Below are 12,459 nucleotides of genomic sequence, written 5' to 3'. Positions count from 1 at the left end.
AGCTGATAATGCCTCAATTCCTTTCGTCGGGAGATATTTTATTATATATTTTTATTCTTTGTACCTACTGGTAATGTAATCGTTTTTTACGGAAAGACCGAATTGAATTGAATGAATGAATAGAGTTAGAGTCCATAGAGGCAAAAGGTACGAGAATTCAAATCGCTGGAGATGATTATAATCTATTTCATCAGAAACACAGAGAAGATTGTGATTTACACATCAATGTCCATCTTGCGAAAGTTTTATGAAGAAGCTTATTGATTCGAATGTTGTATTGAATTGTATAATGCGTATGAATGTCCTAGCTGAAGCAAGCGAAGTACTTTGAACCAAGACCCTCCCTCTTAAGGGCGGGGCCGACCATGAGGTATCACCTATAAATGAAGTATAATTTTTAAATTACATAAATTGTAAACTTTAGATTTAAATTCAGAGCAGCTATTTCTTTACAATGAAATCTTATCCCCACTTACAGAAAACGTTATGATAGTGCATTTGAATTGTAAACAGTTGAACGGAATAGAATTTGAAAATCTCCGTCTAGCAAAAGCTAGTAATTTCTTCGCCCAGCCACTTTTCTCTTTAACCTTCAAGTCAATAGGACTGTGGTGCTAACAGGGACCCCGAGCACGTTAATAGCATTGGACAAGACATTACATAGCGTTAAATCTCAAAGAATATTGCATTTTTAACGTTTAAAACCTCAACAAATATGTGACATGCTTTGTCGAGACATCTAAGAGAGGTGAGTTTCGACTGATCTTTCATCTTTGTTGAACTGAAACTAAACTATTCATTTTTAGAGGCAACACATACCTTTGTTTAGCAATTTTGAACTGTTACATACATCAAAATTCAAATATTCAAATAATTTTAGGATACAAGTTAGGGACAAGTTAAGCTGGGCTGAACGGTATTGAGGGTTAAAAATTAGATATTTCCAGTTGATATTGAAAAGAGAAGTAAATGCGTCAGGACGATGGCAATGATCAAATTAAACATTTTGCCATGTTCAAATGTAAATACAACCTAAATAAACTCCGCATAAGGAGCTTTCAGTACATAACGTTTTGTAGAAAGATAAAATAGATCCTTTTTTTTTACATTCAAAATAATTTAATCAAAATGGGTATGCGAGAGAATTGGTACCGCTTTTTAGAAATTACAAAAATCAAAAGCAAGGGGCATGAGAAAGCAGCACAATATTGGGATTTTATGCATTCATTTTTTAGTTTATTCATGATTTTTCTTGGTGCTGCAACGACTTTTTTATCGTTGATTAAATCAGTACCTCCTCCTGTAGTTTCTGGCATCGCTGCTATGACGACGTTGGTTTCGGCCATCAATGCTTTCTTGAGACCTCACGATCGACGACAAGTTCAACTGGATTCCTCAAAAGGTTTGTGATTGGGTTTTTAGCTCACGTCATCACTATTATTCACCAGAAAAAACTACAAGATTGAATTTTCTCAAATATCGTAATTTGATCCACTATTTTTTCTAAGTGTCAATAATTAAGAACTCATAAAAACGGTCACTTTTTAAAACGTCATCGTTACATGACCCGATGGGACCCTTCCCTAATGAAAAAACTATGCTGAGAAATCTCAGAGTTTTCATCAATAGGATGGGGGAATTCCCCAGCCATTAAAAAGGTGATTTTCAGTCTCAATTGACGTTTAGGTCCTTCATTCTGACACCGGCTAAGAAACTCTCATCGGGTCACTTAGCTGACACAGGGATTTTTTCTACCAATTCTGCTCAACTCTCACACTGCATACTTAAGATTTCCTCCTGGGGGACAAAATGCACTGCATCACAGATTGTAAAAAGGACCGTTTTAACTGTACCGAATGCATGAGAAGTGTACATTACTCTTGCACTGAACTTCCAGCTTATTATATACAGCTTATCAAAGATAAAAAGAAGGGCATCAAGTTTATTTGCATAAACTGTGTCGAAATGTCAAAGAATATTGCCAACAAGTATCCTTCTACAAGTCAACAAGTCAAATCATTAAAAAGAGACGCTACGAACTGTGAAAATATCATAAAGGTGAAAGCAGAAAAGGAGAAAGATATTCTGAAGAAATGTGAAGCTAGCAAGACTGAAGCTGACTCAAAGAAAAAAGAACTTGCAGAACTGAAGAAAAAAATGGACAAGAATCCTGCACTCCATACTTTGGAGTACGTCGAACAAAAAATGGACGCGAACATGGAGAAGTTCAAAGAGGATGTAGAAACACTGATCAAAACTGAGCTAAAATCCATTTTAAATAAGTCGTACGCTGACGCTACTAAGATCTCGGGAACATCCGAATCAAAACAAACAACAATGAAGGAAGCAATTCGTGAAGCATGGCGAGAGGAGGACGCAGAAGAGAACAATAAATTCAAAAGGTCTCCCAACATTATTGTTCACGGATTAACTGAGCAAGAAACTAATGACGACCTCAAGTGGGCAAAAGATCTTGTTAGAGATACACACTCCCGGGTTGAAATCCAGCGTGTCACTCGTCTTGGAAGTCCATCACAAGAGAAGAACCGACCTCTTTTGATTTGTCTCTCAAACGAGAGAGAAAAGTCCACACTCTTTGGCAATCTTTGTCTTCTTAAGGCTATTGAAAATATAGGGCAGTCAGTATCACTGAAGATCTAACACCCGATGAAAGAAACCAATTAAAAAAACTTTCGAACCAAGCTAAAGAACATAACGCAAATAATAACTCTGAAAATGAAAAATGGAGAGTGCGGGGAAATTCAAAAAACGGATTCTTCCTCATCAAGATCAAGACGAAACCCCAAATAGAGAATGCAACCAAGAAAGTTGTGTTCAAAAATCTCACTCAAACACAAAAAAACAAAAGAACAATAAATCAAAAAAGTCTGAATCAAGTCCCTCGCCATGATCTAACAATAAATGGTATCAAGTTTTATTACTGCAACGCTGATATTCTAACATCAGGCAAAAAGAAAGAATTTATACAAAACGTAGAGAAACAACAACCACACATTGTTGCCATATGTGAAGTAAAACCAAAACATGGAACACTAAGAGTACGAATTCAAAGATTATAAAGTTGTTTGTCATACGAATATGGATACCATCATTGGCCGTGGAGTTATCATTCTTGCCCACGCATCGGTTCAGCATTTGATTGTTAATGTGACCAAATCAATAAATCAAGTCAACTTTATTGAAGCTTGTATCATAGAAGTTCGCCTAAGTGGTAATGACTTACTGGTTTTTGCATGCATGTACCGCAGCCCTACCAGCAGTAACATGTCGAATGAAAACAACATCAGACTTAATAAGCTCATTTACGATATTTCATCCATCAAAAAATATTCCCATAAATGCTTTGTAGGTGATTTCAACTTTCCTACAATTAACTTGGAAAATTGGACGACAAAACATCAGGAAAAAAGCAAAGAAGAGAAGTTCTTGGATACTCTCCGCGACTCTTTCCTCCATCAGAACGTAGACGAACCAACACGATGCCGTGGAACCGATGAACCATCTTTGGTTGATCTCATTCTAACAGGAGAAGCCGACCAAACACAAAATCTGGAATATCTCAGTCCATTGGGTGAAAGCGATCACAGTTCCCTGACCTTTAACATAAAGTGCAATGCATATGTAAAGCCCACATCGGAAAGTTACAATTATGATAATGCTGATTTTGAAGCAATGAAGCAAGATCTTGAAACAGGTAACTGGCAAACGATTTTTCTAGATGCGGCTAATGACAAATCAGTCGAGGAACTTTGGCAAGTTTTCAAGAATAAAGTAAGCGAATTGTAAAACCGTTTCATCCCGCTCAAAACGATTGGAGGCGAGGGTTGGAGAACGTGAGGAAGAATTCCTATTCCAAAAGATCTCAGAACTGAAATAGCAAAGAAAAAGCGTCTACATAGAAAATGAATGAAATCATCGCCGTGAGAGAAAGACGAAAATCGCGTGAAATACACCCGTGTACGCAACCGAGTGACGAAAATGATGACACAAGCCCATAGAAATTACGAAAGGAAAATCTGCAACAATTCAAAAACAAAACCAAAAGTTTTCTGGTCACATGTCAGGAGCAAAATGAAATCTTCCAGTACGGTATCATCATTACTTAAGGCACCAAATGACAAAAATTCTTTGAAACACGAAGACCATGAAAAGGCGAATATACTTCAACGTCAATTCTGCAGTGTTTTCACAAGAGAGCCTCCTGGGGAGCTACCGGACTTCGAGAAAAGAACTGAGTCCGTAATCGATGAAATCCATATAACAAAAGAATTGATCCAGATCGAAATAAAACATCTAAATCAAAATAAATCATTTGGTCCTGATGGAATACATCCTAAGATGCTACTGTCGTTATCTGACTACGTCTCTGAACCTCTTGCAGTAATAATGAACACATCATTAAAGGAAGGGTCTCTACCAAAGGATTGGAAAGAAGCTCACGTAATACCCATGTATAAGAACAAAATCTTGCAGTAAATTATCGACCTGTAAGCTTGACATCAATAGTATGCAAACTGATGGAATCAATAGTGAGAAAGCATATTATGGAGCATCTTCTTGATCAACATCTTTTATCGAACAAGCAATATGGTTTTATCAAAAATCAATCCACCGTTACGCAACTTTTGTATTACTTGGATACGTGCTGTGAAAGTACATCGGAGGGAAAAGTGATTGATAGTATCTATTTTGATTTCGCAAAGGCCTTTGACACTGTACCTCATCGTCGTTTATTCAAGAAACTATTAGCATACGGCATAGATGGTCCGATAATGTCTTGGGTAAAATCATTTTTAAATGGACGAACCCAATCAGTGAAAGTAAATAAATCATTTTCGACAATGGATCACGTGGTTAGTGGTATCCCACAGGGTAGTGTCATTGGACCGTTATTGTTCGTTCTTTACATCAACGATCTTCCTGAAAGAGTGATATCATCATTTATATTCCAAGAGGTCAACACTATCGAAGACTCTATTTCCATCCAACAGGATATAGACGCGCAAGTCAAGTGGTCGAAAGAATGGTTATTAGATTTCCACCCCGACAAATGTCACATACTTACTATTGGCAAATTCTCTGACATCAAACATGCCTATCCATATTGTTTGGATGGAAAGCTTGAACATGTTTTTGAAGAGAAAGATCTTGGGATTGTGATCGACTCAGAACTTACATTCGAGGAGCATATTGCAAAGCAGGTAAAGAAGGCAAATTCAATACTAGGAGTGATTAACAGGAGCTTTGAACATCTGAATCCATCCATCTTCCTAGTACTATATACTTCGTTTGTCCGTCTGCACTTGGAGTATGCTCAGTCGGTATGGTCACCTAAACTTCGAAAATATGTTAATTCGATCGAGGGTGTACAAAGACGCGCCACAAGACTCGTGCCTATCTGCAAAGATATGTCCTATGAAGAACGCTTGCACATACTTGACCTCCCCACGCTTGAATTCAGGAGACTCTTTTGTGATATGGTCCAAGTATACAAACATCTCCACTACTACGATAAAAATACTCTTCCAAATAAATTATCGAACAGGAGACACAATGATGAGCTGATACCAAATTTTGGTAAAGATGGATTCCGAGGCGCACAAACCAACTCGTTCTTTTACAGGAGTATACCAAACTGGAATAGATTACCAAGATACGTTGTAGAGGCAAAGACTGTCAAAATCTTTAAAGAAAGACTCAACGAAGCTTGGAAAAAACATCCGAAAAGATTCGAGACAAGACAATTGTAATCAAGATCCGGTTCTCAGAGGCCCTCGTGTGCCTTGAACTTGTATACATTATTATTATTATAAAAATCATTTATTGTCTCAAGGGATAATGATCAACATGGTAATTGTTTGAATAAGAGGCAAGCGATGTTTTGTGACGTAATTTATGAAAAGATCTATTTTTATAGGTTTTCGAATCTTGATGATGCGTATGATACGAGCTGAGAAAGAACGAGAGTACGAAGATTTGTGGAGAGAATTAAACAAGGCATTATTGGATGAGCCTTTCTTACCGAATAAATATGCGAAACAGGAGCCTGATATGGGTTGGTCAATATCACCAGAGTTGTTGATGGTCAGTATTATTAAATTACTTACGTTTAACCCGTCATTGTCTTTCTTATTTTTCCTGTACTGTAATCTTTACTATAATTTTTATCACGTTGTTGGTATATTACGTTTTTTGTAATTTCTTTGGGAATATTTGTAAAAAGTTACAGATGTAACGGCATCAAGAAAAAAGCTTTGTCCATCTGGAACAGACAAGGCTACACCCTGTCCAAGGTGGAGCAAAACCAAACCAAACCTTATCAATATTCCATCGTAAATCATGGAAATGAAACCTTAGCCCTCTCCATCGACGCCCTCCCCTATTGAGAAAAAAGTAGATCAAAGAATTCTTTCAAAGTTTTCGACCGTAGCCGCCAATTGCCGTGCAGGCTTTTTTTCTCCGCTTTATCCCACTAAAACTGTCCCGTCTTTTTTTCGCACCTATAGACAATAGAAGAATGTGTCAAAAAAGGATTGGATCGAGGAGGATAATTGAATAATAAAGTGGCACGCGCCTGGCCGCACGACTACGGTCAAAAAAGTGCGTATAGTGTTTTACAATGATAACAATACATTTCTCTTTTAATAGGTGATCGGAGAAAAAGAAAACGAGGTTCTCTCAGTCCTTGGTGATGATGCTTTAGAAAAAGCTGAAACGATGAGTAACTACAGCATTGCCGTTCCACCTCACGCCAAGGGCGGACAAACACCCGGAATAATGACGCCCGGGGTTCGGACGCCAGATTTACTCTCCGAAAATGATACTGATGATGATGACGCTAAATCGGACAAAAGTCTCATTCGGTTGAAATTACCATTACTTGGAAAATAGCCTAACTTATTTAATTGACTTAGTAAAACTAAATTTATTGTTAAGAATTTCAATAAGTTTGATGAAATATTTTTCAGTGCAGTCTTTAATAAATTCTCTAAAATTGAAATTTCAAAAAATTACCCCAGAAAGCTTTTATTTCATTTGACCTTCTGTAAGAAAAGGATCGTTTCCATTAAACATTCAGGATCGAGCTATTAATATACTTACTATGCTATATATAGGCTCGTAAAATCGTGCGATCAATTGAGATCATGAAAAAAAGACAGACAATATTTTGGTTCCAGATGATAAAATTATCTCTTAGATTTATCAAATAATCTTCGAGCAAGAATTGAAATATATTGTAAAGACTTTCGAAAAATCTAATCAAAATTTCAGAAGTATTCCATATATATCTATGGTACTTTTATCAGTTATCATATCGGATTCTAAAGATAAACTTATGAGTCTAGTAGGCTATTCGTTTTAGTATCAATCAAACTGATTTGTTATTCAAGTATAGAAGTTACTTCAAGATGGGGATGCGAGAAAATTGGCACCGCTATATTGACATAACTAAATCAAAGTGTAAAGGCCATGAGAAGGCTGCACAGTACTGGGATTTCATGCATTCTTTTTTGAGTTTGCTTGTGATTTTTCTTGGAGCGACCACAACTTTTCTTTCATTGATCGACTCTGTTCCTTCACCGGTTGTATCAGGTATTGCGGCCCTGACCACTCTTTCATCGGCTGTTGCTGCGTTTTTGAGGCCCCATGACCGACGCCTAGCACAGGTGAGTAATAACGAAACCAAAACACACACTCCTGTCACAGTGCTATTATGAAGCTATTTCCTTCAGTGGGGATGAAAATCCGATTGGGGATAGAAGTTCATTCCCAGCTCAAATAATCCAGTGGAAATGGTTTGGGAGGGTAATTTTTCCATTGAACTTCAGATAGGTATATTTTTTCTCACAAGGAATGAAAATTTTCCTGTGGGGCGTGGCTCCCAAAGGGTCTTTGACACGGTGTGTCGAAACAGATCACCCAATATTGTTTCTCTAGCGTACCTCTATAATACACCTCTGTATCAGTGTCTTGACATTTTTAGTTTCCTACTGTCAAAAACAACTAATTTTGCAAATTAGCCTCCGTCTCAGAACGCGGTCAGAAAATTTTGCGGATAATTTCACAGCGAAAATGCATCCAGTGAAATGCGAGTAATGTATCATGATTCAAGTCGACTGACATAATTATACACATAATACATATTACAAGTTCTGCCTACGGATTCTCAAGCTCAGCTATTATAAAACTATTACATGTTAGTAGCAGACCCGACTGACCAATGTTATGTAGCAGGTTGAAACATGAGTTTTTACTGGAAAGATGCAGTTTGTTTTCAAGTTAAATCTTTAAAATAAATCAAATTGTGTGGGGTTCTTTACTTCCAAACAACCTTTGGAACACTCCATAATAAAGGAAGATGGCTGTTCTTGTGGATTGGCTTTCTGATACCCCATATAAACACGATGTGACATGAAAATGAAGAGACATGATTTGTTGGTTTTTGTTTGATTTGTTGACTCATATATCTCATGACAAATGGGATAGCAAATGACTTTTCATGTATTGCTTGGCTCTACATATAATACCTCTAACTTTGAACACCTCCAGAATGTTGAAAAAAGCATTTTACGAGATAAGTTTCAATTATAATTTTCATGGAAATTTTTAATCGCCAGATTTGGCTTGGTGTTAGTTTTGTTTGGTTGATGTTTGGTATTGTGATCATTAAAAGCAATGAAATGCCACACAGTCACTCTACACATGATGCCTCCAGCCATGATTGCGGTATCAGAATGTTGGAAAAAAACATTTTACGAGAAATTGTTGATAGAAATTATATTGACTTATTTTTACAATTTTGGCGGTGTGGGTTTAGTTGGTTGATAATGTTTACACTGTGGGATGGTTTTCAAAAAACTGTTATATTGATTGTTGTTTGTTGGAATTGATTATACCAAAAAAAAAGAGAACCTTTTTTTGATAACTACTTTATTTTTTTCACGAATCGAAAAAACTGTGTGGATAGTATGTCTTGTAGTAACCAATGCAGTGTCTGTTTTCAAATTTTGAAAGCTCTATATACCTACTGAATCTGTGAATTGAAGCTCTGACTAGCTCTATATTTAAAACTTTGAGCCATGTTTTTTTCTTAAATTGTCGTTACAATGTAAATTGATGGTAAAGTTTTAGTTATTTTGAGTTTAGTTCATCAGTAGTACATACAGTAGTATTTTTTCAGTAATCTTTTCTTGTAAATATAGTAACATTTAACCAGACTCACTGGCCTCATTATATCAAATTTGTATTTTTCTAGGACTGAAAAGTACATATTTTTAAACACCAAAACAAAGCAAACAACATGCCAGTTCTTTCTGGACAAATATATATGTATACTTTATTGTGTGTTTTGAGTTCTATTTTAATCAACCCTCTCAACTGCCAGTATAGACCTAAACTCGTATATCAAGATTACGGGATTTCGAGTGCGGGCCGATTTTTAGCAGTTTCAGTTTCGATTTCAAGCAGACATCTTAGCAACGAAGTACTCACCCATAGTTACGGAGGTTTGTGCAAAATTCCAAACATAGAAACAAATTTTAAACCACTTTAGCGAAAAGGAAATAAAAAAACACAACTTTTGTATGTTTTATTTTTTTGCACTTTTGTTTATAATTCACGATATTCTGCTTTGTTTATTTCTACAGCAGCGACAGAAATACTCAGAAAGACTTGAGCGCTCAGCTGACACATGCGAGAAGGGGATGTGATGATAGTGATTTTTCGATTGGAATGTGTAATTATATACGCGTGCCGCATGCATGTAGTAATTAATAAAAACTAATTTAGCCAAAATCAAACTGTTGGCAAACATAACGACAAATGTAACGTCAACAAGTTACTGATGCAGTAGGTATAGTGTGGATAGGCCTATCTTTTCACAATGTTAATGGATTTTCCTCCAGACATTTAGGTGTTGAATAATTACAAAAATGTTCAAAATGCGGGAAACGATTGTCTTAACGTCACTTTCGTTATCTCATCGTTGTCTATCGTGTTTGCATGAAGAAAGTTCTGCTACAAAAAATGGCAAATGAATCTGGTACGAATTTTTAACTCTTTTTTGTATGGTGGCCCAAAATGGCCTAATGTATCATAGGTCTCGGCATGAACATATAAACGACTGGACATCTATCTTTTATGGTCTCTTTGAAGCGAGCTTCGTTGCCGCCTGTATTTCAAAATTGGTATGAAAAATCCGACAATATTCCGTCATAATTTTATTTCTTTGAATTATTTAGGTAAAAAGATTGATAGAGCTTGAACACTACTCCTAATGTATAAAAAAATTATTTTTGAATTTTTTTACAAGTTTGCAATATATTTTATCAACATTTTAAACTCTGAAATGCAGAATTTCAACTGCGTGTAAACTTTTGAATTTTTTTTGTCACTCCAATAATTTTTTTTATGACTCGAAAGAAATAGCTTGCCAAAGTTAAAAGCCTGTGTAATAATAATATCAAAATTAGCATGTGACACTCTCTAAAATTATTAGACACTTTTAAGTCAAAATTTAGAAATATTAGTCGGAGTTTTGACAAGTTGACGATGATTTTGCCTCTGTTATCTTTGTTATGATATAGATAAAAGACTTGAGAAGAGTAGAACGACAGAGACTTTTGTCGAAGTTTTGACGTTGTTAGCAAGGTATTCCCAAGTGGTATATCATCAAAATCTATTGTTTCATTTTATGCTTTTAACGAGGCGGCAACGAAGCTAGCAGCCTTTTCTACAAAAAGACAAAGGAGATGGATGTCCAGTCGTTTATATGTTCATGGTCTCGGATAAAATTTGTGATAATGTTACATTTTAAGCCATTTTGATGTATCATAATACCCCTGTCTCACAGCCCCGGTGGAACTTTTTACCACAGCGAAGACAAATATTTCTATGGAAATCTCAATGGAGAAAGAAATTATATTGTTTCAAGCGTAAAAAACGCATTTGGATTGGGATCAATTTTCGAGTGCGGATGAGATAAAATTTGATTTCCCAGTGGGGCTGCTGAATTGAGGGTATTTTTTCCACTGGGAACGAAATTTTGGACGAATTTTCCAGTGGGGCTGAGGTCCAACCGGGTCTGTGGCACAGGAATGTATGATATTTCGCCTTTTCTCTAACGTCTGAAGTTATTGGCATATCCTCTCTCTCATATACATAATTTACATCGAGTGTAAAAAAACTTCACAAAGGTGACTGAACAAAATTGCCCTTGACCGGTAAAGAGATTGAATCTAGCAATTCCTTTTACACCGGTCCTTATTATACCGCAGCCTAATTTTGGGCGTACGCCAATTAGGGCCGAAATTTGTAGAAATGGCTACTTGTGCTTCAAATTAGCCAATAATGACTGCAAAATTTACATTAGTGAGCCTGTTGAAAATTTCATCGAAAATCACTGATTTTCAAATATATTAAATATTTCACTGAAGTTTTCCATATGGATTAAAACAATGGATAATTTTCGTCTTCGAATCATACCTAAAATCCTTTAAATTGAGAAATAATGATACAAATTAACGCCGCTTTTAGGTTAAAATTGCAAAATCTTGGCCTTTTTAACGCTGGCTTTTTAACGCCGGCCCTTATTAGGCTACGAGCCCAAAAATAATGCCAGTAAAGGGCCGGTGTAAAAAGGGCCGATAAGGTACTCTCGGGTACCTAATAGCCGGAGGGATTGGAATAAGCGGCGGGGGGGGGGTTGGAAAGAATCTCGAAAAAGGGTACCCCCTGAAATCCCTCCACCCACTACATAAGGCTCTGATGACAAGGATTTGTGGACGGTAAAAAACATCCAATTTTTTTGGAAAGTGGACAAAAATGCGAAAAGGCTAAACCCCTGACGAGAAAAAATCATTTCCGGACAAATGATTTAAATAGTAAGTCAACCTTCAAGATCCGTAATTCGTAACCTTCAGCGTCTGCTTTCTTTCTCGTGTTTAAAAATGAAACGGTGAAAAACCAAAGAATTATCAATCAAATAAAAAGAAAGAACATACCCCTAATACTATAGTATGGGTTACTCTCGTGTGCCCAATTACCTTAAGTGGATAAATTTTAGCAGGGATTAGATTTAGCGAATTTGGCAAATTTTGTCAAAAATCGCCATATTTAATCCATGCCAAAGATTCTTAAGGTAATATTACCACTTAAGGTAATAGCCGGTGGTATGTGATAAAAAATCCCAAAACTTACCTAGTAGGAATAAGAATTATGAAATTGTCAATATATTTTCTTTTTCAGTTACAAAAATACTAAAATATCTCACACGGGACCACGGGACGAAACGACGTAAACAATTGAAAGAATACTCAAAGCAATGAAACAACACGAACACCCTCGCGCCATCCAGGAATATTATGCTAATGGCAGCTTAAAAATGAGAACGTAAGTGATTATACATCTGACTTGTCCTACCCACAAACAAATTCTTGC

The 12,459-nt window shown here is 36.3% G+C and overlaps 1 protein-coding gene and 1 long non-coding RNA gene across 2 annotated transcripts in view; both read left to right on the top strand.

Annotated features, from left to right (window-relative positions):
- Positions 1–1,084: 1,084 nt before the first annotated feature.
- Positions 1,085–6,857, top strand: LOC136801240 (uncharacterized; the record flags this gene model as incomplete). Its single annotated transcript, XM_067057871.1, is given in 3 exon segments — positions 1,085–1,402; positions 5,939–6,105; positions 6,670–6,857. Coding segments are annotated over 3 exon segments (629 nt in total), but the record flags the coding sequence as incomplete, so codon positions are not given.
- Positions 6,858–12,247: 5,390 nt separating this feature from the next.
- LOC136801254 (uncharacterized) overlaps positions 12,248–12,459 on the top strand; it is a 1,136-nt gene continuing 924 nt past the window's right edge. Inside the window, exon 1 of the long non-coding RNA XR_010845826.1 lies at positions 12,248–12,411. This is a non-coding gene — a long non-coding RNA (uncharacterized lncRNA). The remainder of the gene's footprint in view (positions 12,412–12,459) is intronic.

Source organism: Clytia hemisphaerica, unplaced genomic scaffold, assembly GCF_902728285.1.
Source record: "Clytia hemisphaerica strain Z4C2 unplaced genomic scaffold, Clytia hemisphaerica genome assembly, whole genome shotgun sequence".
Lineage (NCBI taxonomy): Eukaryota > Metazoa > Cnidaria > Hydrozoa > Leptothecata > Clytiidae > Clytia > Clytia hemisphaerica.
This window is presented reverse-complemented; position numbering and strand designations above follow the sequence as displayed.